At 38.2% G+C, this 27,146-nt stretch overlaps 1 protein-coding gene across 1 annotated transcript; it reads left to right on the top strand.

Annotated features, from left to right (window-relative positions):
• The first annotated feature begins 995 nt into the window (after positions 1 to 995).
• On the top strand, positions 996 to 20,959 carry HSD17B13 (hydroxysteroid 17-beta dehydrogenase 13). Its single transcript, XM_072810582.1, has 7 exons — positions 996 to 1,370; positions 4,868 to 4,975; positions 6,152 to 6,283; positions 8,035 to 8,141; positions 10,223 to 10,360; positions 13,148 to 13,264; positions 19,865 to 20,959. The coding sequence occupies exons 1-7, from the start codon at positions 1,161 to 1,163 to the stop codon at positions 19,953 to 19,955; spliced, it is 903 nt and encodes a 300-aa protein (XP_072666683.1). The 5' UTR covers positions 996 to 1,160; the 3' UTR covers positions 19,956 to 20,959.
• The last annotated feature ends 6,187 nt before the right edge of the window (positions 20,960 to 27,146 follow it).

Genomic DNA, 27,146 nt, shown 5'->3' with positions numbered 1-27,146 from the left:
ATAATTTCTCATTTCTTGGTCTCCAAAGAAATAGTGATATTTCCTAATAACCAACAATCCACTCCCTGTCCCTATGTATTTGACTAATCTAGGTCATGCGCAGGGAGTCCTGTCCTTTTGTGTCTTTCATTTCACCTAATGTTCTTAGGGTCCATGCATGTTGTAGCATGTATCAGAATTGCATTCATTTTTTTTTTTTAAAGAATACTACGGGCAGCCCCAGTGGCTCAGGGATTTAGTGCCGCCTTCGGCCCAGGGTGTGATCCTGGAGATCTGGGATCGAATCCCACATGGGGCTCCCTGCATGGAGCCTGCTTCTCCCTCTGCCTGTGTCTCTGCCTCTCTCTCTCTCTGCATCTCTCATGAAGAAATAAATTTTTAAAAAAATCTTTAAAAATAATACTATTGCATTGTCTGCATATATTACATTTTGTTTATCCATTCATCCGTTCATGGACACTTGAGTTATTTCTATTTTTGGGGTGTTAGAAGTCGCACCACTTTGGAGAGTGGAGAGTTGGCTCCTGATCTAATGCCCATTCCCATGGTATCAGAGTATTTCCTGATTGCTTTATATAACCTCCAATCTCTCCCAAACTTAAAAGGTTTTCAGGGAAATGACTATCTCATGTAAAATAATTAGTTAACTGAAATATTGATGCTGAGCTTTCATGAATAAATGAATCGCACTAAGGCTGATTGGCCCATACTTTATTGAAGTCTCCTGAATGTATTATCTCTGCTCTCTTCTTTTCCTTCAATTAAAAACAATACACTTGTTTACAGAAAGATACCAGGAGACTACCAAAAGACCATTAGCTGATGCACTGTCTCTAGAATTATCTCTAGAAGTGAAATTTCATTGTGCAACACAGCACAAAACTGCTTCCCAGTAAACAAGTCCAGAGAGCACTTTCTCCATGACTCGTCTGTCCCTGTGCCAAGCTTTTAGTAGCAATTGCATCACTTCCAAATCAGGTGTTTCCAACCTATTAGAATACGTGGACAAAATCTGAGGCAAATCTAGCTTACTTCTGTCAGCCCCATCAACACTTGGAGCACAGCTCTCCCCTGGGTCTCTGCATAGGGTGCTTCTCTGCTAAGGTTACACAAGGTCTGAGCCAGAAGAGACTCAGAGTACGGAGCAGAGCCGCAGAGCCATGAATATTATCTTGGATCTCCTCCTGCTTCTGCTCACCATCATCTACTCCTACTTGGAGGCATTGGTGAAGGTTTTCTTTCCCCGAAAGAGAAAGTCTGTGGCTGGAGAGATCGTTCTCATTACAGGAGCGGGGCATGGAATAGGCAGGTGGACTGCCTACGAATTTGCAAAACAGAAGAGCAGACTGGTTTTGTGGGATATTAATAAGGTAATGCATTCATTTGCTCATCTTTTAAAATCACAAGTAAGACATATGTTTTAAAAACTATGTGACTTAGCATCTGCTACTTTTGTGTTTTTCTTTATCAATGTTTAATAAGTTCTCCGGTGCCTTCCACATATGCATTGGGATGGTTTGACAAAAGAGACACAAGGAAGAATTAAGCAGTAACTTTTTTTTAATGCCATGATATACAGGTTGATAACACAGACTTGGAGCCAGGCTACTTTCAAGCTTCCAGTTCTGTTATCTTTGAAATGGAAATAATACCTCATAGGATGGGCAAGAACAGGGCTCAGCAAACTACAGTTAATGGGCCAAACCTGGTCCCTGAGCAAGCTGTATAGCTAGGAATGTTCTTTACACTTTTAAAAGGTTGTCAAAGCAAAAAACAAATAAAGAAACAAAGAGGAATATAAGAGAGAACGTTTTTAGTGCCTCCTTTCCTTTACATCCACACAATCCCACAATTTTTACTCTCTGGCAACTTACAGAAGAAGTTTGTGGACTTCTGGGCAAGAGGATTAAGCAAGTGAGTATTTGAAGGGCTTGGAACAATGTCCAGCAATACTAAACACTATTCATATTAAATAAAACCCACAGGCAGTGGATCAGGCTTTCTCTTGAGTGCTCATATTTTTCTTGTACTGTTGTTTGTAAACACTGTATCAGCTACTCAAAATAAAACTGAAATAACTGAAATTTTGTATCATTTTCCCTAAACTTATGCATCATGATAAAGCCATGAAATTATGCACAGAAAAATGTTACAGGATTTTAAGATTGGAAAAACGGCAGTTTTTTTAAGAATCATTTTCCACAAATCACAGTGAGATCTTAATTGCCATTATATTGCTATTGCTAGTACTCTATTTTCTTTGCTGTCATGTCTGGTTGGCTCCCATTTCTTAAAACCTTCAAAAATGTTGCTTGGCTGATTCAGTCGGTAGAGCATGTGACTTGATCTCGGGGTTGTGTTGGCGGATCTCGGAGTTGTACGGGGTCGTTCGGCTCAGGTCATGACCCTGAGATCGAGGGGTCCTAGGATTGAATCCCGCATCAGGATCACTGCAAAGAGCCTGCTTCTCCCTCTGCCTGTGTCTCTGCTTCTCTCTCTGTGTGTCTCATGAATAAATAAATAAGATCTTTTTTTAAAAAGGCATTAAATGATTCATTGCAAGGCTACAAATATAAGTCAGATCTCCTTTACCTGTGGAAGGTGCTAACTCCCTTTTTGTTATAGCTGCTTCTTCTGCCTTCCTAATGAATCACGTTAGCAGTTTGCCCTCATTCAATCTAAACTGTTGCTTTAGGCTCTGAAATGTGGAGTAGACAATGCAAACTAGAGTTGAAGCTAAAGCAAGTATTTTGCTTGCAGAGACACGGCATTACATTTTGCAGTTCTGTAGCTCGGTTGTAAGACTGACTTTTTTTTTTTTTTTTTAAGATTTTATTTATTTGAGAGAGAGAGAGAGTGCAAGTGAGGGGAGGGGTAAAGAGAGAGGGAGAAGCAGACTCCCCATTGAGCGGGGACCTGGAGGAGGGGCCACTCCCAGGACCCTGAGATGGTGACCCCAGCCAGACTCTTAACCAACGGAGCCACCCAGGTACCCTAAAGACTGACAGATTTTTAACTCTTCAATGCAAGCATCTGACGAAAGCTTTGGTTACTAATGCTCTCTACTGACCTTGAATCTAAACAGAAAAGAAGGCACGGTGGTTCTTGTAATCTGGTAATGAGCAAGCTCCAACTGAAGCCTAAATTGGTGAAAGACCTCCTGTCAAAAAAAAAAAAAAAAAAAAAAGACCTCCTGTCCTCCCTCTCTACTCCTTTGCAACCCCCAAAAAGCTATATGATAAGGCGACACTGACTCTGTGACTACGTGCCCTAATTTCCATACAGGATTTCAGGCTGCTGCTCCAGAACTTCTCTTGAGGTAGTGGAATAAGAAGGACCCAAGGGAGGCAGCGCTCCCTAAGGGAACCCACCTGCCACTCATTCAGAGACAGCCCCAAGCAACAGCCACACTACCCACATCCCAGTGTGAGAAAAGGGTTTTCCGGTGTCTTGCCTGTTCATCACAGAGAAGAGTCTATAAATCGAGAGAGGAAAAAACACAGTCTAAAATCTTATAATCTCCACAAAACCAGCAGAGGTCAAAACTGGAAAAGAATTCTCAGCTCCCAGAAACCTCAGGACAATTTTATCTTAGGAAAAAGGTCTTTAAAGTTTAAGGTATCCCTGGGTGGCGCAGTGGTTTGGCGCCTGCCTTTGGCCCAGGGCGTGATCCTGGAGACCCAGGATCGAGTCCCACATCAGGCTCCCAGTGCATGGAGCCTGCTTCTCCCTCTGCCTGTGTCTCTGCCTCTCTCTCTCTCTCTCTCTCTCTCTGTGACTATCATAAATAAATAAAAATTAAAAAAAAAAAAAGTTTAAGGTGAAAGTAAGTTTCTCTATCTCCATGTCCTGGAGTTGTTACAAAGTTACTGCAAAGTTATCACATATGCAAACTTGTTACACAGATGAGACTCTACCCAGCAGCCCTCCGGGGTGTTCACTCCACAAGACTTGCACTGAAGATCACGTGGGAAGAGTAGTAGCTCTGTCTCCCCATGAAAGTCTTCCATCGAATAAGGATCCCTCCTTCTCCTTCTCTCCTAGAGGGTTAAATCAGACTCGTGGAGAAAACTATGTCAGGCGGAGGCATCTAGTTTAAAATTACCTCTAGTTTAGAATTGCTACCTGGTGCTTTACTGCCTGTTACATGGTTGGTGTTCAGCCAGTGTGTGTTAAATGAAAAACTGAATTTTCTTTTCTTCTGTGTACTCAGACATCTCCAATCATGACCCCGCAAGGAGCAACATCTTTCAAGCATGTTCCTCGAGCTGTGAGAGTAGCCTGCTTCAAATGAATGAATGAATGAATGAATGAATGAATGAATAAATAAATAAATAAATAAATAAATAAATAAATAAATAAATAAATAAAAACTGCCTCCTAAGGAACCTCTAACCCAAGATAAAAAGCTGGGAAAATAAGGTTTTTTGGTTTTTTTTTTTTTTTTTCCTGCTTTGATGCAGAATGGCTGTTGCCAAACAAGGCTGATGGGAGCACTCGCTGGCAGAAAAGCCAGATGTAATCTCTGCAAACTGGTCGAGCGGTGTCTTTCACGAAACTTTCTCATAGAATAAGGAGGGCAGGGCCGCAGGGGGGGCTCAGCGGTTTAGCGCTGCCTTCAGCCCACGGCGTGATCCTGGAGACCCGGGATCGAGTCCTGCATGGAGCCTGGTTCTCTCTCTCGTGTGTGTGTGTGTGTGTGTGTGTGTGTGTGTGTCATGAATAAATAAGATCTTTTTTTAAAAAGAAGGAGGGCATTTTGGACATGAATTCTAATCTTTCAAGAAATTTCTTCTCCAGTTCTTTCTCCCTGCTCTTGTCCCCTAACTGACCTACATCTTTCTGCATCTGGTCTTTCCAATCACAGCACGGTGTCGAGGAAACGGCAGCCGAATGCAGAAAACTGGGAGCCACTGTGCATACATTTGTGGTGGACTGCGGTAACCGCGAAGACATTTATAACTCCGTAAAGCAGGTGAGACCTCAGGAGACATATTTCTTCAAAGGATTTTGTGTCGTTTACATGGAAAATGTAAAGGTTCTTTATGGCTCCCTGCTTTAGATTCGATTTTGGCCTCTGCTAACTGGGGAACTTGTCTGAAGAAGGAAGAACATCTGTTTTTTTCCATGCATAAAACCCATTCCACTCTGCTGATTCTTATTGTTTCATATTATCAGTCAATTTCTTTCTGATCAGAACTTTTGGGAGTGGTACAGGGTGACAGGGAAGAGATCTATCACCAGGGGAAAGTGTCACTTTCTAGCTTCATTTTTTCTTAAGATTTTATTTATTTATTTATGACAGACACACAGAGAGAGGCAGGGACACAGGCAGAGGAAGTAGCAGGCTCCCCATGGGGAGCTGGACGTGGGACTCGATCCCAGAACCCCAGCATCACAACCTGAGCCAAAGGCAGATGCTCAACCACTGAGCCACTCAGGTGCCCTGGGTTTTATTTTAGTACTATAACTTTTGCAGTAATTCCTTTTTTTAAAAAAGATTTTATTTATTTATTCATGAGACAATAGAGAGAGGCAGAGACACAGGCAGAGGGAAAAGCAGGCTCCATGCAGGGAGCCAGACCTGAGGCTCATCCCGGGTCTCCAGGATCACACCTTGGGCTCAAGGCGGTGCTAAACCGCTGAACCACCCGGGCTGCCCTGTAACAATTTTCAAAAGAGTAGATGTCGAATCCAATGAACCAAGCACTCTGAAAAACGGTATCTTTTAACCTCTATAATGCTATTGACCTCATTTGACAGATAAGCAAACTGGGTTCAGAGGGGTCAGTCCATGGTCCTATGGCTAGTAGGTGGTAGAACCAAGATTACTCAGTACTATAAATATATTTGGTCAGAACTGCAGTATCATTTAATCAACAAAAATATTAATTTCACTTAATAGACAAGTTTTAAAAATCTATGATTTACACAGTATGAAAATTCATATGTTAAAAAAAATTTGTTTCTCCTAGCTTTATGATACTGTTTCCTTTGCATCCACTTTTTGGGCTAAAGTTCTTTCCTGCCTGAACTCTGAGAGATCTCACCAAGTGGAATAAAGAATCTAATCCCTGGATAACATCAGCTGCAAAACTTGGAGTTTCTATAATGCATCCAGTGAATTTTTTTTTTTTTTTCATTTTCAAAGGTGAAGAAAGAAGTGGGAGATGTAACCATCCTGGTGAATAATGCTGGGACAGTATATCCAGCTGACCTTCTTAGTACCAAGGATGAAGAGATTACCAAAACCTTTGAGATCAACATCCTAGGACATTTTTGGGTGAGTGTGAGAAACATTTCTGGTTTGGGCATATCTCACACCTGCTCTTAAGGTACATGAAGTTTGTAATTAAGTTCACACCTTTATATTTGCCTTACATCAAGAATCACCAAATTAATTTGAGTGGAAGAGTCTCTGACAGAAGGGCACAAGATTTGAAGGACACAACTCTTGAGAATGTAGGCTAATGGGTCTGTCTTATCTACCAGAATCTCACACAAAACATTGCATGGATGGACCAAGTGCTTAATATATCTGTGGAGCTTTTCTAAGGGTTGTCAGTACACATCTTTTCAGTGCTTTGGAGGAAATATATACAGTATACATTCACTTGTGACCTCATACCATGGACTTTTAGAACTGAAAGGACAACATAAATCACTACTTGGATGTATATAGGGGTTGTGAACTTCTCTGCATGAGACTCAGACATGAGACAAGCACTAGATCCATGCCAGAACTTAGGTATATAGCTCTACAGACCTCTTTTTTTTTTTTCTACAGACCTCTTATAATTGGTTATCATAAGACTGAAATATGATTTTCTAGAAAGAATTTATATGTATTAATCTTCCAGTGTCTCAATATTAAGTGTAGAACCTAGAGCAAACCTAGATTCTGGAAGAGAAGGAAAAGAGATGTCTCCCCTCATCTGCCTCAACCCCCACACACATGCTAATAAGGATTGATTATTATGCCCACCAAACTACATAAAGACCTCCCAGGCTAGTTATCTATAGCTGCCTAACAAATTACATGAAATTTTAGTGGCCTAAAACAACAATAAATGATTGTTTTCCTCTCAGAGTTTCTATGGGTCAGAAATTTGGAAATGACTTGGTTTGGCAGTTTTGACTCTGTGAATTTGCATAGGGTCCATAGGGCATATTTATAAAATTCTCATAAAATAATTGATATTTCTCACAAAACAATAAAAGCTTTTTGGAGATAAAGGAAGACTTTTTGTTTCAATTATCAATATATAATACACAATGCTACAAATAGGGAAATACTAAATCTAATCATGATGGATAATGATTATGGATCAGGACAATACTCAGCTTTTTCTACTTAACTTGATATAGTTTCACAAGATTTCAATTCTTCTCATTAGAATGATAAAGCCCTCAACCAAAAAAATTTATGTGATACCAGATTACCATAGGGAATCTTTTCAGTTCTAAAGACACTGCATTTTTCCCATGATACTATTATTCAGATGATATATCCATAAGAGAGCTACTTGATTGCTTCTGAAGGCAAGATAGGGGAATTTTTAAGATTGATGATTGATTGATTGAGAGCATGAGTAAGTGCATGCACACATGCAGGAGTGCAAGCAGGGGGAGAGGCAGAGGGAGAGAAAGAATCTCAAGCAGACTCTGCACTGAGTGCAGAATGCAATGTGGAGCTCAATCCCAGGACCCTGAGATCATGACCTGGGCCAAAATCAAGAGTTGGACACTTAATTGACCAAGCTACTCAGATGCCCTGGGAAGAAGGGGAAATATTAAGATGAGTTCTTAGCATGTGATATTTAGTGCACAGCCTTCAATGCTGGCTTAAACAAATACATTTCATTCTTTTTCATTTCTGTCATTTATATAGAAGTAATCATGGAATCTTGACACGTATTTCATTTTATTGTAAAAGTTGTTTCAAATACTGTTTTTTTCTTAAAACTATCTAATTTAGAACCCTAACACCTGTGCCATTGCTTTTTTTTTTTTCTTTCTGCAATGATCTTTAAGATCACAAAAGCACTTCTTCCATCCATGATAAAGAGAAATCATGGCCACATTGTCACAGTGGCTTCAGTGTGTGGCCATGGAGTGATTCCTTATCTTATTCCATATTGGTAAGTGTTCTTTTCCAGCATTTATATATAGATAGATGGATAGATATATATCAATGTTAATTTATAATATCTATGTATAATCTTTTAAGGGTTTATTAAACCTTATATTCCAATCCTTGTAGCAGGGTTATTTACATAGTCTAGAATAAACTTTTAAAAATGACTTCTCCTAAAACAATGAAACTGGTGTAATTGTGTAAAATATGTTTAGATTTCTGAAAACTCCTCTGTAAAGCAATAAAATGTAATGCCAAGTGTGTTTCCTTTGTATCCTGGAATGAGTACATGTTGATAAAAGAAACAGGGAACCGCAGACTAAGAAGTAAAACATACAGAAGTCCAAATGAACATAAATATATGCCATCACCTGCATGCCCAAGATAAGCTAACCAGAGTGAGCCCTAGATCAAAATATTTCCCAGTGTGCTTGTGCCGTGAAAGATTGTATGTGTATGAGAGAGAGACAGACAGACAGACAGACAGAAAGCCTCTACCTGATTGCAAGATGCAGATAGTACACTCCATGATCTACCAAGGACACAGGAGAAGAGGTTGGGAGGCCCTAAGGATACACTATTTGTAAAATATCTTTTCCTTATAAACTCCTTCCATGGCATCTCGTTTCTTACTTTTGCTTCATATCAACCTCAGAAAAATTTAGTTTGCTAACCTTTGGTCCAGTTCTTTTTGTAACAGCCAACACATGAGTATCAGTGGGAGGATGTGGATGTAGGTAATTAATTGATCCATTAGGTACTTCTACATCATTTTCAAGGTTAAACTGAGTCATGGATAAAATTACTTCTGACACAGAATGTAGTCACAAATACAAATTTCAATGTCAGTTATGGAGTCATTGCACAAATATGGTTGTTTCACGCTACCTCTACCATGTTAAAACACAAGAATTTCACAGATTAAACATTTGCTATTTTAATGTTTAGAAATCTGGAAACCCAATGTAATACTTTTCTCCCTTAAGAAAGCAGCTGGCCTTTAATTTTACTGTTCTTATTGTCACCTGGGTCAAAAATAAAGTGAACATTTATATAGATTCTTATAGGTAATAAAGTTATAAGGCATATGCTATACAATTTAATCCTCAAGACAGCCTATATTTTATTACCTGCATTTAAAAATCAGAAAATCAGGGATCCCTGGGTGGCGCAGCGGTTTGGCGCCTGCCTTTGGCCCAGGGGGGATCCTGAAGACCCGGGATCGAGTCCCACGTCAGGCTCCCGGTGCATGGAGCCTGCTTCTCCCTCTGCCTGTGTCTCTGCCTCTCTCTCTCCCTGTGTGACTATCATAAATAAATAAAAAGAAAATTAAAAAAAAATCAGAAAATCAAAGAAGATAAAGTGATATGCTGAAGGCTACACACACAGGCACACACACACACTGCCTGAAGTGTTTTTACTCCAGATTTTCACAATGAAATTAAGAAGCCAGAGCAGGGATCCCTGGGTGGCGCAGCAGTTTGGCGCCTGCCTTTGGCCCAGGACGCTGTCCTGGAGACCCTGGATCGAATCCCACGTCAGGCTCCCGGTGCATGGAGCCTGCTTCTCCCTCTGCCTGTGTCTCTGCCTCTTTCTCTCTCTCTCTCTCTGTGTGACTATCATAAGTAAATTAAAAAAAAAAAAAAAAAAGCCAGAGCAGCCTTCACGATCAAGAGAGAAACTAGGAACTCACCGGGAAAATGTGTAGAGACCCACAGAAGTTTCAGTGTAGATATTAGTTAGTAGTTTTTCTAAATATGTTTTTCCTGATTCATATTTTTCCAAATAAAAATGATTAAAACTGATTAGAAAACAGTTTAAAGATGGAATGGAAAACTTTACCCCGGGGGGTGGGGGGGTGAGCAGTAAGCCAGTTAATACACATTACTAGGCTTTGTTCTATTGCTATCATTGCTAAGTAAGAAATTTGTACATTCAGAATTCTGTAAAATCATGTAAGAAAATGTAAATGAAAATTGATGACCAAGTGGAAGATTTGGGAAGTTGGCTTCTACTTATTCTCAAACCAAATTGACATGGCCTTCTTACAGAAAGCTCATAATGATGGTGGGTATTTTCTTATAGTTCCAGCAAATTTGCTGCTGTTGGCTTCCACAGAGCTCTGACATTAGAACTGCAAACCTTGGGAATAACTGGGATCAAAACCTCGTGTCTCTGCCCAGTTTTTGTGAACACTGGGTTCACCAAAAACCCAAGCACAAGGTGAGGTCAAAGGCAAGTTTGAAAATATGATGTGAGAAATTGATAGGAAATCTGTACAAGAAATTCTTAGGTGGATCAACTGAGAAAATAGGGAAAAAATGAAAAAGGGAAAAAATATTTCTTAATGGTGTACTGCCTTTAAATTTTCACTTTGAAATTAGATGAACAAAGGGGGGAAATGCATTGATGACTAGCAGGAGTGACTGGCTGCCAACAAGTTAAGCAATTGGGTGTTTATTTGTGTCCAGATGAAAGGTTCAACACACTCAGGTGCAGAGAGGGAATGAGGGGGGTGGGACAGGTTGGAGAGGTGTGTTTACAGGGATGGCAAGAGTGCCCTCTCCTAGAAACCCCACCCCAAAAATGAATGTTACATAACATCCCCCTCTTCCATTCAGATACTCCCCTCAGAGTATGGAAAGATACAAGTATATGCCCCTTTTCCATCTTCCATGGTGCTAGCATGAAGTACTCCAACATTTTTCAAACTTGTCCGGTCCTAAAAATCATCCATCACCTGTGCTTCCATAAAAAATAAATGTTCTTTGGGTCTTCCTTAGAGATTCTGATTGAGTAGGCTTGAGATGAGCTTCAAGAATGAGGTGTTTTGTTTTGCTTTTCTTTGCTTTACAAGCATACCTACCAGGTAAGTCTGGAAACAGGTTTGGAAACCATTGATGTATTAAATCACAGCCTTTGATCACTATTACCTCCTTGTCCTCCATAAAAATGCAAATGTTCCTAGGAGCAGCAATAAATTGAGCCCCTAGCCCTTTAGTCAAGATGAATTTTCTGTGAGAACTTTGTCTCTGGTAAGGGAGGATTTGAAACCATAAGAGAGGAGAAATTGGTCCTGAAAGGAGAAGGAAAAAAGCAGAAAGGTGAGGAGATGAGCTCTAAATTAAGTTGTATTCACAAATTTGCCTCAATTCTAGTATATATTCTGTTGCAGGTTAACAAAATACACTAAGCTTGCTTCTCTGAAGCCAATCTGTTACTAAAGGGGAATTAGTCTTAAATGTATTCATTCAAAGGAGCTAACACATTCTCCTTTAAATTTAGCCTCAATTGTAGCTACTGACTCTGAACCCTGGATTAGCTGTGTGATCTCTGGAGCTGCGAGCTGTGGTCATACCCTGGAGGTGGAACTTTTAATAGTGCTAGACAATAGGCACTTAACAAGTACCTAATATTTAAGTAAATACTATGGTATGGTTGAGACTCTGGGCTCAGTTTTCTTAAACAACAAATTGGGTCTAATAAAACCCTCTTGGTAAGTCTTCAGGCTTAGTGTGTGCCAAGAGTACCAGGTCCACGGGTGGGGAAGACATGATAGATGAGAAGAGTAAAGCAAATATGATCCCAGGTCATGCAGATGCCAGGTGGTGACCTTAGGGGCTGACAGACAACGCTGAAGATTGATCCAGATTGCTGGATCCTCCACGGCAAAGGCTAAAATATTCATATACTAGTGTCAGGCTTGGCTCAGACACTGGCTTGATAAAACAACGAAGAAAAACTCAAGGAAGGAAAAGCAGAACCCAATAATTTTAAAAGGTATTGATTTATATTCCTCTCTGCTGGCTTGCTACTCAACGCCATGGAAACTTGAATCACATAATAATCTGCAGTAAATCACAGAACATGTCGCGGAAGGAAGTTTTAACTTACTTAACTTGTCTACACAATCTGTTTATTAATTGTCCATTCAACCCATGCCCAGACATCTTTTTTTTTAAGATTTTATTTTTTATTTATTCATGAGAGACACAGAAAGAAAGAGAGACAGAGACATAGGCAGTGGGAAAAGCAGGCTCCATGCAAGGAGCCTGATGTGGGACTCGATCCCAGGTCTCCAGGATCACACCCTGGGCTGAAGGCAGGCACTCAACCGCTGAGCCACCCGGGGATCCCCCAGACATCTTAATTTTGATGTAATATTTTCAATCCATTTACATTTTAATTTCTTGTCATCTTGCACCAATGGTCATTCTACACTGAGCCTGTGGTATAAATGCTTCTCAAGAACTCATGCACACAGTCTTCAGTATAAGCAAGGCCATACCTCTAGTTGTACTGCAATACTCCCTGTGCACACCTTGGACTCTCATTAAATTGTAGCATAGGCAACTCAGAGGTGGACCTCAAGAATTAAATGTCTTCAAAACAATCCAGCTTTATGGGATAACTCCAGAAGAAAGAAAATATGCTTGGTAATAGCCTTGTATCCCACAAGCCCTGAAGAAAGATGTCAGATGTTTCCTTTCTGTGCCATGAATAATCCCACCCACTACTTTTCCTTGCCTGTATCCTCTTCACCTGTGTCATCTAATTCCTCTCCACTGTTTTGATATATTTTTAAAGATTTATTTATTGATTGATTTAAGAGAAAGCACAAACACGAGGAAGGGCAGAGGGAGAGGGAGAATCCTCAAGTAGACTCCCATCAAAGGACTCAATCCTTGGACACTGAGATCATGACCTGAGCCAAAACCAAGAGTCAAATGCTTAACCAACTGAGCTACCCAGGCACCCCTCCCCGCCCCTCCCGCTTTTATGTTTTGACTGAGTGAGCCATAAAACATGCCTTCTGGATGTCAAAGTTTAAGATTGTGATAACAAAACATCCCCGTGGCATGTGTGGGGTGGTTGGAGCAGGTGGCATTTGTGCAGAGAATCCTGGAACCTTTTAAATCATAATTTGGTGATATGATGTTAGTTTTACTGCCTTTGATAATTAAAACAACAACAACAAAAAGAATCAAAATTTTTTCTTCTTAATCACAGACTGTGGCCTATTTTGGAGACAGATACAGTTGCAAGAAGCTTGATAGATGGAATTCTTACCAATAAGAAGATGATTTTCGTTCCATCATATTACAATATCTATTTAATACTAGACAAGTAAGTACAGCACAAGACATCCAAAATGCTAAAACACCAATAATGCTATCACAATGATGAAGAGTCTTTCAGCTGTGAAAGTTGCTGTGGAAACTCTCCGTGCCTGGGGAGAACAGTTGAATTTTCTGTTATTGCTTTATTCAATCTCTAAAAAAAATAATGATTCGTTTTCTCTACTATATTTAAAATCTCAGTTTAATCTTTGCCAGAGACTATTCCAACTGAAGGAAAGACACTTTATTTTTATTTTTATTTTTTTTTTTTAAAAATTTTTATTTATTTATGATAGTCACAGAGAGAGAGAGAGGCGCAGAGACACAGGCAGAGGGAGAAGCAGGCTCCATGCACCGGGAGCCCGATGTGGGATTCGATCCCAGGTCTCCAGGATCACGCCCTGGGCCAAAGGCAGGCGCCAAACCTCTGCGCCACCCAGGGATCCCGGAAAGACACTTTAAAGAGAATACAATGTAGCTAAAAATGAAGAGTCTATTTTTTTAAGATTTTATTTATTTATTCATGGGAGACACAGAGAGAGAGAGAGAGAGGCAGAAACATAGGCAGAGGGAGAACAGCCTCCCTACAGGGAGCCAATGCAGAACTCGATCCCAGGACCCTGGGATCACAACCTGAGCCAAAGTCAGATGCTCAACCATTGAGCCACCCAAGCGTCCCTAAAGGGTCTATTTTAAGCCTGCTGGAGTTTTGATAGAAATTGCATTGAGTCTATTCATCAGTTGGTAGAGAATTGACATCACTGTTATTGAGTCTTCCAGTCCAAGAAAACAAAGAGCATGAAATATCTTTCCTTTTTTTCCTCTTAATATCTCTACACAACATTTTATAGTTTTCAGCATAGAAGTCTTCCACATCTTTGATCAGATGTCTCCCAAACTACTTCATGTTTTTTGATGCTATTACAAATGGCATTCAAAAATTTTTTTCTATTTCCCCTAGTATGCGATTGATTTCTGCATTTTGATTTTGTTTTTAGCATCCTTGCTAAACTCATTTCTAGTAGTTTTTTGTAGGTTCTAACAGATTTTTTATACAGTTTATTTCAGAGATCACATTGTCTGCAAATAAAGACATTTTTACTTCTTTTTCAATCTGTATGGCTTTTTTTTTTCTTACCTTATTGCACTGGCTAGAACTTTCCATGCAATGTCAGATAGGATTGGTGACAGCATACATCCAAGTGTTCTTCTTAAGCTTAAGAGAAGAATATTCAGTATTTCACAACTAAGTATAATGTTAGCTGTAGATATTTTTTCATAGATGCTTCTTATCATATTAAGAGTTCCCTTCCACTACTATTTTTTTATAAATTTATTTTTTATTGGTGTTCAATTTGCCAACATATAGAATAACACCCAGTGCTCATCCCGTCAAGTGCTCACATCAGTGCCCGTCACCCAGTAACCCCCACCCTCACCCCGCCCACCTCCCCTTCCACCACCCCTAGTTGGTTTCCCAGAGTTAGGAGTCTCTCATGTTCTGTCTCCCTTTCTGATATTTCCCACTCATTTTCTCCTTTCCCCTTTATTCCCTTTCACTGTTTTTTATATTCCCCAAATGAATGAGACCATAAAATGTTTGTCCTTCTCCGATTGACTTACTTCACTCAGCATAATACCCTCCAGTTCCACCCACGTCGAAGCAAATGGTGGGTATTTGTCGTTTCTAATGGCTGAGTAATATTCCATTGTATACATAAGCCACATCTTCTTTATGCATTCATCTTTCGATGGACATGGACTATTTTGATAAGAGTTTTTAATCGAATGCTTTTAACTATATTAAGAAGATAATATGTTCTTTCCATTTCAGTTTGTTGATATGGTGAATTATACTGATTAATTTTAAAGAATTAACTACCCCTGCATTGTAATGTCTTTGTGTCAGGATAATATCAACCTCATATGAGTTGGAAAGTATCCCCTCCTCTTCTCTTTCCAGGAGAGCTTGTATGGGATTGGCATTATTTTTTCTTTAAACATTTGGTAGAATTCATCAATGAAGCCAGCTGGGCCTGTTGTTTTCTTGATAGGCAAGTTTTAACTACAAATCTAATATCTTTAAAGGCCTATAGGGCTATTAAGGCTACTTATTTGTTCTTGGTAATGTGGTTCTTCAGGGAATTTGTCCATTTCATCTAAGTTGTCAAATTTATTTGGCATAAATTTATTCGGCATAAATTTATTCATAATCTTCCCTTATTATACTTTTAATATCTTTAGAATATTTCCTTCCTGATGTTGGTAATTTGTATTTTTTATTTTTTTATTTTCATAAGTCTGTCTATAGGTTTATCAATTTAATGACTTTTCCAAAGAACTAGCATTTGGTTTATGTTCTTTTTTATGATTTTTTTTCGTGTGTTCTACTTCACTAATTTCTTTTCTGATATTTATTATTTCTTTTATTCTGGCTATTTTCCATTTAATGTTTCCTTCTTTTACTAGATTGTTAATGTAGGAACTGAGTTCATTGATTTTTTTTTTCTAGTGTAGGCACTTAATGCTATAAAGTTCCCCTGTGTGCTGTTTTCATTTCTCTCCCTCAAATTCTGATGTATTAGGTTTTCATTTATATTCTGTTCAAAATGCTAATTTCTCTTTTGTATCATGGGTTACTTAGAAATGCATTTTTTAGTTTCTAACTTTTTGAAGATCTTCTAAAGATTTTCTGATTTCCAATTTAATTATTTTGTATGACTTGAATATTTTAAATTTATTGAGACATGTTTAAGCCTGGAACATGGTTTATCTTGGTAAGCATCCCATGTACACCCAAAAAGAATGAGTAAAGTATTCTGTATTGTTGAGTGTTCTATAAACATCAATTTAGATCAAATTGGTTGTATTGTTCAGATCCTCTGTTTTTAATGATTTTCTGACTATTTGTTTTATCAATTATTGAAAGGAGTCTCAAAATCTCTAACTATAATTATGGATTTGTCTATTTTCTTTGCTTTTTTTTCCATTTTTGCTTCACATATTTTGAAGCCCTGTTATCACGTGCCTAGGATTTTATGCACTTAGGATTAGTATGTCCTTTAGATGTATTAACTATTTTGTCATGTTGGAAATAACCTTGTTTATCCCTGGAAACATACTTTGCTATGAGACCTACTGACACTAATATAGCCACTTCAGCTTCTTTAGATTAATGTAATCTTAATATATCTTGTTCTGTTCTTTTGCTCTTAACCTATTTGTTTCCTTATATTTGAAATGTGTTTTTGTAGGCAGCATATAGTTCTTTTTTTTAAGCCCAATTTAGCAATCTATGCCTTTTAATTGGAGATATTTACTCTTTAATGATTATTGACATAGTTAGATTTAAAGCTAGGTTTAAAGTTTGCGATTTGTTTTCTATTTATCCCACTTGTTCTTGTTTCCTTTTTTCTCTTTTTCTGCCTCCTTTTGGTTTGATTGAATATTTTCAAGTTTCCATTTTATTTCCTTTTTTGGCTTACTAGCTGTAATTGTTTGTTTTGTTACTTTAGTTATTGCTTTAAGATTCATAGTATGTGTCTTTAACTTATCACAGTCAACCCTCAAATGACATTATACCATTTCATGCATAATCTAAGAACCTTATAATAATATACTTCTATCTCTCTCCTCTGACTTATGCTCTAATTGTCATACATTTTACATCTACATATGTTTAAAACCCAAGCTACATAGTTTTTCTTTGTTTAAACAGCCAACATCTTTTAAAAGAGATTTAAATTACAAAGTAAATTCTTAATCCATGTAGTTAACATTTCTGGTGCTCTTTATCCATTTGCGTAGATTCAGATTTCCATCTGGTATCATTTTTCTTCTGCCTGAAGGGTATTCTTCAACATTTTCTCAGGGAAGTTCTGCTGGTTGTGAATTTTTTCACTTTGTGTATATTTAACAAACTCTACTTTGCCTTAAGATTTGAAAGATATGTTTATTGAGTATAAAATTCTAGGTTGAGAGTTTCTTTTTCAGTACTTAAATGATATTCTCTACCATCTCTATGATTTCCATATAGCTTCTGCTGGAGGCCGTTTTAACGTTTTAACTGAAGCAAAGATTGTATTTAAAGGAACACAATATAATAAAATGATTAAGAATGAAGGCTTTACCTAAGATTAAAAACCACCTTACCAATTACTAGTTCTTTGACCATGGATGAGTTATTTAACCTCTGAGGCCTCAGATTTTCCATATATAAAATGTGGATGGTGCCTAGTAACTCCTTTCTAAGCATACCATAAGAATAAAACAACATAATGCAAGAAAACCGCTGCCATTACAAAATTTTAAAAAACACAGAAGTCAGATTTTAAGGTTTTTTTAAAAATTTTTTTATTTATTTATGATAGAGAGAGAGAGAGAGAGAGGCAGTGACATAGGCAGAGGGAGAAGCAGGCTCCATGCACCGGGAGCCCGACGTGGGATTTGATCCTGGGTCTCTAGGATCGCGCCCTAGGCCAAAGGCAGGCGCTAAACCACTGCGCCACCCAGGGATCCCAGATTTTAAGGTTTAGGAAGCAGAACTTACATGGAATTCTAGGAATAGGGGCAACTAGCTAGGTCAGTCTGTAGAGCATGTAACTCTTGTTCTCAGTGTTGTGAGTTCAAGCCCCCATTGGGTATAGAGATTACTTAATTTAAAAAAAAAAGAAAAGAAAACTTCAAACAATTGCTAAGGAGAGAGAGAATTATTTACCCAGCGGAGATAATCTCTCAGCTTTCTTTTTTTTTAATGTTAAAATTAATATGTTTTTTGTTTTTTTTTATAAATTTATTTTTTATTGGTGTTCAATTTGCCAACATATAGAATAACACCCAGTGCTCATCCCATCAAGTGCCCACCTCAGTGCCCGTACCCAGTCACCCCCAACCCCTGCCCACCTCCCCTTCTACCACCCCTAGTTCGTTTCCCAGAGTTAGGAGCCTTTCATGTTCTGTCTCCCTTTCTGATATTTCCCACTCATTTTTTCTCTTTTCCCCTTTATTCCCTTTCACTATTTTTTATATTCCCCAAATGAATGAGACCATCTAATGTTTGTCCTTCTCTGATTGACTTATTTCACTCAGCATAATACCCTCCAGTTTCATCCACGTCAAAGCAAATGGTGGGTATTTGTCGTTTCTAATGGCTGAATCTCTCAGCTTTCTTCTGAGGAACAGTTCATAATAGATTGAAATTGTGTCAATGAGAAGATAACCATACTAACTTCAGAAGCCCTTGGGTCATTTTGAAACAAATCCATATAAAGTATGCTACCTTGGGATAGAACAATTCAAGAACAGGGACAAACTGCATTGCTGCATTAATTTCAAATTTCCATTTTAGCTTAAATAGTCTAACTTCAGTTAGCATAACCTCAGCCTCATAGCAACATCATCTCAAGAGTTGACTAAATGTCTTGTGCTAAGAAACTATAGGAAAGGAGTTTCATGGGATTCCTCCTCTCTTGGGACTAGAAACAGGTCATATTAATTTTGGAAAAAATCAGAATCCTAGCATATTTGCATCTGAACAAAATAATCAGCATACTTATCCTATCAGAGTTGAAGAATAGGTATCACTATACAATAAACAAGAGTCTCAAAAGCTTTGGTGTGATTGTGGAGCTGTCCTGATGGTTTGTTGCTCAGCAACAGGGACTTACTGCTAATTTTCTTCTCATACAACTCCTTTTACAGTGATAGACAATTTTGTGAGCAGATGCAATTACTAGCATGGAGGTTTCTTTGCGAGGATAGTTAAAAGACCCCTACAAGTTCTTTTATATTTGTCTTTCTTCCAGCCAGAACCTCCCTGCCCTTGGGCTTATTCATCCATCTTCCACCCTAACTGATCAAAGGATGTAAATCTTGCATTAGTCAATGATACCAAAGTGATTTTTAATATGACTTTCTTTGCAGAAGGTGTAACACTTGCCTTATATTCACACATATACTTTTCCTTTCATCTGCCTATTAAATCTTACCTATCCTCAAACACTTTGGAAGTTTTCCTTCACTATTCCAGCCCACATTAATCCTCCTCATAGGTATAGTCTTTAATTAGAGAAGGCTAGTATTTCTCATTGATTGTTTCAAGAGGGCCCCTCATCTCTTAGCCTCTCAACTCAATAATGAGCTGCTCAGGCCTAGCTGGTTTTTGAGTACTTTGTCTACCTTATCATAAGGTGTGTGATAGATATTCAGTAAATTTTTTAAGGAGAGGTGGAAAAATAGATGGGTTTTGGTGGTGTCCCTCCATGAATGCTTCCTATTAGGATTCATTGACAGTTTCAGCAATAAGTGCAGACCTTCAGTTTCAGATCTTTATCATATAAAATCTCCTACAAGATTTCACTGATATTAGAAGATTTGAAGAGTGGTACATATCAGTGCTTTCTTTACATGTCAAAAGTATTTGAACTACGAGTATTAAAAAACAATATGCATACACAAAGGAGATAGAGGTAGATGTGAAGGAAGGAGGAGGAACACAGGAAGATTAAATGCAAACCAGATAGCTTTCAGAATATTTTAACTGACAATGAAAAAAAGAACTCTCACGTCAAAAATTTTTAATTGAGAATTTTTCTTCTTTTTCATACAGATTTCTTCCTGAACGTGCCTTGGCAGCTATAAATCATTTACAGAACATTCAATTTGAAGCAGTGATTGGCCACAAAACCAGAATGAAATGAATAATTAATGTCCCACCAGAGATGTATGCACCTTAATGATGTAAATCTAAGTTTAGGATCAATGCTTCAAAGCTTTACTTCACATTTTTCAATACTGTTAATACTAAAAAACATTGGTTTAACATTAGCAGCAAATGAACAAGACTAATTACCTTTCTCAAGAATATTAATGTAGTTTTAACAGTCACATCCATTTTTCATTCCATGCCTCTTAAAACTTCTGTGGTTACATAAACATATTCAAAAGGCCACTTTTCTTTAAGACATTTTATTTCTTTTCTTTCTGCTTAGAGGAGAACAAAGCTACCTCCCTGAGAATAAATACAAAAAGAATTTATTCCACAGGGAAGGTCGAAGGCCGAAGGCCTTGTCAACAGGTACATGGTGTGAGCTAACAGTTAGAGATGTTTAAGCAGGCAGCTAGGCTCCAAAGGACAAAGAGGTTACTTCTATGAAATCCAACATTTGGAAGCTTTCTCTAGCTTCTCCCTTTTCATTAGGCCAAAACCATGCAGCAGTATTCCGTAGTTTCTTGATTCTGTCCTTTGTATAGCTCTTATATCCAAAAAAGTGGACCCTCCAGACTTTCTGCCCTTTTTATAACCTCTCAAAATACTATGACATTACAAAAGGTGAACCTCTCTTGAATCTCAGAATATCTGCAATTTTAAACCCATGATAACCTCTTTCTTTGTAGCTTTTGCTTTCACATATCATTGGTACCAGAGATGTTGAGAGAGTTTTGAGTGTCAAAAATGAAAGCTAACACAGAAAAAAGGAATTAGGCTGTCTACCTAATACTAGACAATGGATCTAATAGATGAAAAAGAGTGATCTCTTTTTTTAATAGAAAAAATAATCTGATTCCTGCTACATCAAGACTAATCTTGTTTTTGTGGTTTTCTCCTATATCATAGACTGCTTTCACATCAACTTGCTGCTTGTTTTTATTAAAAATAAATGATTAAAAACAAATCATTAATAAAAATTTCTTAAATGATAAATATGTTGTGCTTTTAAAAAATAACCTCTTGTGTTTATGAAACAGAGCTTGATTTCTAATTGCTGAGCCTCAATGAATCTCCTTCAGGAAGCAAAGATCTGGATGGTAATAAGGGGTACTGAGGTTCTCTCAACTTTGGCTTCTTTGACAGTAGGAGTGTTGGTTTATCAAATGACTTACTAAATCCTTTCCATGTGTGGCACTGAGCACAATACTATTGTCTTGAGATTTTTTTTTCCTAGCTACTTTGGCAATCATTTTTGTTCATGATGACATTTTAATTCCTTGCTTAAAAACCCGGAAATGTATAAGTGAACCTTAAAATGTGTTATCTTAAAAGTGTGATTACAAAACTTCAAAAGAGAAATATGTGAAGTAGAAAATATGAGCCTACCCCCCACAATCCCATTCCCCAGAGGTTGAGCTATTAATGCACAGTCTTCTGATCATTTTCTAATGCATATATAAACATATATATGATAAATATATTGCATTCTTTTATTGTATGTATTACATAATAGGTTGATAACATGCATTATTGTCTGTAACTTGTTTATTTACCTTACCAATGTATCACAAACAGCCTTTTCTTTCAGTAGAGTTTAACTTATCCTTCTACTTGGGCTCACAATACTAAATGATATAATTAACAATTCCTTTGTAACATATTTTAGATGTTTCCAATTTCTTTCAATTCTGTTTACTTATTTATTTACTGAACAAATACTTGTTAGCCTGTGTGGATGTCAGAGTAGAAGGAGCCCAAGCTCACCTTGTCCCAGGACACACCAATATAACAACCATATCAGTGCTTTTAATCTAAGAAAAAGACACACAGTGGACTCCCCACAGTTAACCATAAGAGGAGGCCACATTAAAAAAGGATGATGGGCAGCCCCGGTGGCCCAGCGGTTTAGCGCCACCTTCGGCCCGGGGTGTGATCCTGGAGTCCCCGCCTCAAGTCCCACGTGGAGCTCCCTGCAGGGAGCCTGCTTCTCCCTCTGCCTGTGTCTCTGCCTCAGTCTCTCTCTGTGCCTCTCATGAATAAATAAAAATAAAAATAAATCTTTAAAAAGGATGATGAGAAAGACAGGAACAAAACTCCTGGGAACCAACTACAAATGGAAAGGACATCACAAGCATGGAGAACAGAGAGGAACAGATCTCACATCAGGTATCCCAGACATAGGAGACCTGCACTGGAAACACAAGTCCTCATAATTTTTGGCTTTAAAAGCCTGTGGGACTTAACTTCACAAGTTTTTGTAATCAAGGAGGTTTGACTGCAGGTACTTTAAAAAAATCTGCAGATTCAGGCTCTGGGAGAATAAGAAGGCAATAGGAAACAGTCCCCACCCTTAAAGAGAGAGCATAAGAAACAACCCCTCCAAGATAGGAGCATAGAAGCAGCACTTTGAGGGCAGCCCGGGTGGCTCAGTGGTTTAGCACCACCTTCAGCCCAGAGCCTGATCCTCGAGATCTGGGATTGAGTCCCACATCGGGCTCCCTGCATGGAGCCTGCTCCTCTCTCTGCTGCCCCCCTCTCTGCCTGTCTCTCATGAATAAATAGAATCTTAAAAAACAAAACAAAACAAAACAAAAAAAAACACAGCACTTTGAGAAGCATATAGGGTATGCAGGAAGAGGATTTTTTTACTAATCTCAGGAGAGGCCGGGGTCTTCAGGATGTTCCTTCAAGAACAAAAGACCTGGCAAGCCATTTCTTTTCCCTGCCTCCCGCCTCTCCCAACCTAGATAGACCAGTACTGCAGGGAACAGTTCAAACACTCTCCATATAGCTTGCTAACATCACTTGCCCTGTCCCTGTGTTCTCTTGTGGACTTACTCCGTCCATCCCAGTACACCCACTCCAGAGTGGCTCCTGTTATATTTCATCTTGTAAGCAGCTCCAATAGTGACCAATGCCACTCCTACTCTGAGGAGAGAGGGAGATAATCACACATACACACCAGTTTGACTGCAGTTCTAGCAGTTGTCTGGGGGCGGACACCTGATCCGACTACCAGTCCACCCCCACAAAAACCTCACAGGGGGCAGCACAAGGAGAGAGCCCGGTCGTTCAGGGCCACTGCAACCCCAGCAGACAGGCTGGGAGCAGATACATGGTCTAACTTCAGGCACCACCCACCAACAAAAGCCTCTCAGAGGACAACACAGGAAGAGAGCCCTGCAGTTCAGTGCAACTACAGACTGAGGGAACAGGCTGAGGGCAGAGCAGGCATGTGGTCTGACCCAACAAAGAGCCTAAGTTACTGCCAGACTGGCCCCATAACAGCACAGGGACCAAATCCCTGTGGCAAAGTGGGCCATTGCAGCCAACTAGACCGAAAGCAAACATGGCTCAACCACAACAGTAGAGCACAAAAACACGCATAGGAGACATCCCTGAAGCACCTGGTTCTGGTGAATAGAGAACATTGTCCTGCAAGACACCACAGCACCTCTTCTTCATGAGGCCACTACTTTCAAGGTCAGCAGGTGTAGCTAACTTTCCTAATACATAGAAACAAACACAGAGAGTTACACAAAACAAAAAGACAGAGGAATATATCCCAAACAATGGAACAGGACAAAATTATAATTTATTATTTATTAATTACAATTATACCAAAAAAGCCAAATGAAATGGAGACAAGCAACATGCCTGATAGAGAATCAAAATTTAAAATACACTAGAGAGAATCAGGGGAACATGGCTGGCTCAGTTGGAGAAGCATGTAACTCTTGATCTTGGGTCGTAAGTTCAAGCCCCATGTTGAATGTAGAGATTACTTAAATATTTTTTAAAAAAATACACTATAGGAAATCAACCCCACACAAGAGGAAGCAGAATAACGGATGAGCATCTTCAGGGTGATCCATCTATATGCTGCTTACAAGAGACTCACTTCAGACCTAAGACACGCAGACTGGAAGTGAAGGGGCAGAAAAATATTTATCATGCAAAAGGGTGAAAAGGAAGCTGGGGTAGTAATACTCAGACAAAACAGACTTTAAAACAAAGACTAGAGCATGCCTGCATGGCTCAGTCAGTTAAGCATCTGCCTTCGACTCAGGTCATGATTCCAGTGTCCTGGGATCGAGCCCCACATCAGGCTCCCTGCTCAGTGTAGCTCTCCCTGCTAATGCACTCACTCTCTCTAATAAATAAATAAAATATTTTTTAAAGATTAAAATAAAGACTATAACAAAAGGCAAAGAAATATACTACAAAATGATAAAGGAAACAATCAAACAAGAGGATACAACAATTATAAATATTTATCTACCATGGGAGCACCCAAATACCAACAGCAGTGAATAACATACATAAAAGAAGAAATTGATAATAATACAATAATAGTAGGGGACTTTAACACCCCACTTACATCAATGGATAGATTATCCAGACAGAAAATAACAAGAGTGGCTCAAATGACACATTGGACCAGATGGATCTAACACTTATATTCAGAACATTACAACCAGGGGATCCCTGGGTGGCTTAGTAGTTTGGCGCCTGCCTTTGGCCCAGGGTGTGGTCCTGGGGTCCTGGGATCAAGTCCTGCGTTGGGCTCCCGTCATGGAGCCTGCTTCTCCCCCCTCCTGTGTCTCTGCTTCTCTCTCTCTCTCTTTCTCTCTCTCTCTGTCTATCATGAATAAATAAATAAAGAAATCTTAAAAAAAAAAGAAGAAGAACATTACAACCAGAAACAGTGGCATACGCTTCTTCCTGAGTGTACATGGAACATTCCCCAGAATAGATCACACATTAGAATACAAAACAAGTCTCAACAAATTCAAAAAGATTGAAACCATATCATGCATATTTTCTAACCACAACAGTATAAAACTAGAAATCAATCACAAGATAAAATCTGGAAAGAATACATACATATACATGGCGGCTAAGTAACATGGTACCAAACAATGAATGGATCAACCAAGAAATCAAAGAGGAAATCAAAAAATACATGGAGATGGGGCACCAAGTGGCTCATTCAGTTGAGAGTCTGGCTCTTGATTTTGGTTCAGGTCATAATCACGGGGTCATGAGATTGAGCCCCATGTCAGGCTCTGCACTCAGCACAGCATCTGCTTGGGATTCTATCTTCCCCTCTGCCTCTACCCCGTTCCCCCCGCACTCTTGCATTCTCATTCTCTCCTTCTCTCTCTCTCTCTCAAATAAATAAATAAATAAATAAATAAATAAATAAATAAATAAAATCTTTTTAAAAAATACATGGAGATAAATAAAAAGGAAAAAACAATGGTCCAAAATCTTTGGATGCAGCAAAAAATGTTTGAAAAGGGAAGATTACAGTGGTACAGGCCTCCCTCAAGAAGCAAGAAAAATCTCAAACAACCTAACCTTATATCCCAAAAAAGCTAGAAAAAGAAGAAGAAAAAAAGCCAAAATCCCATAGAAGAAAGGAAATAATAAAGATTAGAGCAGAAAGAAATGAAATAGAGACTTTAAAAAAAACACAGTACGATGGATCAAGGAAACCAAGAGCTAATTTTTTTTAAAGATCAAGAAAACTTATAAACCTTTAGCCAGACTCAGGAAACAGGAAGAGGTAGGGGGGATGGGAATCAAATAAATAAAATTAGAAAGATAAATAACAACCAACACCACAGAAATACAAAGGATTATAAGAGAGTATTATCAAAAAGTATATGCCAATGAATTGAACAACCTAAAAGTAATGGATAAATTTCTAGAAATATGTGACCTTCCAAAACTGAATCAGGAAGAAATAGAAAATTTGAACAAACTGATTACTGGCAATGAAACTGAATCAGTAATCAAACAATTCCCAACAAACAAAAGTCCAGGACCAGATGCACTCACAGATAAATCTACCAAATATTTGAATTATTCCAAAAAATAGAAGAGGAAGAAAGGCTTCCAAATTTATTCTATAAGGCCAGAATTGCCCTGATACCAAAGCCAGAAAAAGACACAACAAAAAAAGAAAACTGTAGCCCAATATCTCTGATGAACATAGATGCAAAAACCCTAAAAAAATATTAGCAAACTATAAACAACAATGCACTAAAAAATCAGCACAATCAGATAAGGTATATTCTCAGGATGCAAGAGTGGTTCAATACTCACCAATTAATCGATGTGATGCATCACATCAACAAGAGAAAAGATAAAAAACCCATGATCATTTCAATAGATGCAGAAAAAACATTTGACAAGATTCAACATCCATTCAAGATAAAAACTCTCAACAAAATGAGGTTAGAGGGAACATACCTCAACATAATAAAGGTCATATATTTTTTTAAAACACAGCTAACATTATACTCAATTGTGAAAAACTGAGAGCTTTTCTTCTAAGAACAGAAACAAGGCAAGGGTGTCCACTCTCACCATTTTTATTCAACATAGTACTAGAAGTCTGAACTGCAGCAATCAGGCAAAAAAAAAAGAAAGAAGAAAGAAGAAAGAAAAGAAGAAAGAAGAAAGAAAGAAAGAAAAAGAAAGAAAGAAAGAAAGAAAGAAAGAAAGAAAGAAAGAAAGAGAGAGAAAGAGAAAGAAAGAAAGAAAGAAAGAAAGAAAGAAAGAAAGAAAGAAAGAGAAAGAAAGAAAGAAGAAAGAAAGAAAGAAAGAAAGAAAGAAAGAAAGAAAGAAAGAGAAAGAAAAAAGAAAGGTACCCAAATTAGTAAGAAAGAAGTTAAACTGTCACTATTTGCAAGACATGATACTATTTATAGAAAACTTTAAAGACTCCACCAAAAACTACCAGAACTGAAAAAGAATTTAGTAAAGTCACAGGATACAAAATTAATATACAGAAATCTATTGCATTTCTATACACTAAAAATGAAGTAGCAGAAAGAGAAATTAAGACAGTAATCTCATTTACAATTGCACCAAAAAGAATAAAACACCTAGAAAGAACCTTAACCAAGAGGTAAAAGACCTATACTTTGAAAATTATAAAACTTTGCTGAAAAAAATAGAAGACCCAAACAAATGGAAGGATATTCCATGCTCATGGATTGAAAGAGCCAATATTTTTTAAATGTTCATACTACTCAAAGCAATCTTCAGATTTAATGCAATCCCTATCAAAATACCAACAGCATTTTTGCATTTTTCATGAAACAAGGACAAATAAGTCTAAAATTAGTATGGAACCACAAAAGACACAAAGAGCCAAAGCAATCTG

This window comes from Canis lupus, chromosome 33 (assembly GCF_048164855.1).
Source record: "Canis lupus baileyi chromosome 33, mCanLup2.hap1, whole genome shotgun sequence".
NCBI lineage: Eukaryota > Metazoa > Chordata > Mammalia > Carnivora > Canidae > Canis > Canis lupus.
The sequence above is the reverse complement of the archived record's forward strand: the minus strand, read 5'-3'. Positions and strand labels throughout refer to the sequence as shown.

Coding starts and splice junctions, on each gene's coding strand:
- HSD17B13 (XM_072810582.1), top strand. CDS start 1,161: ATGAATATTATCTTGGATCTCCTCCTGCTTCTGCTCACCATCATCTAC. Junction 8,142..10,222: donor CCTTATCTTATTCCATATTG/GTAAGTGTTCTT, acceptor ATTTTCTTATAG/TTCCAGCAAATTTGCTGCTG. Junction 10,361..13,147: donor ACCAAAAACCCAAGCACAAG/GTGAGGTCAAAG, acceptor TCTTAATCACAG/ACTGTGGCCTATTTTGGAGA.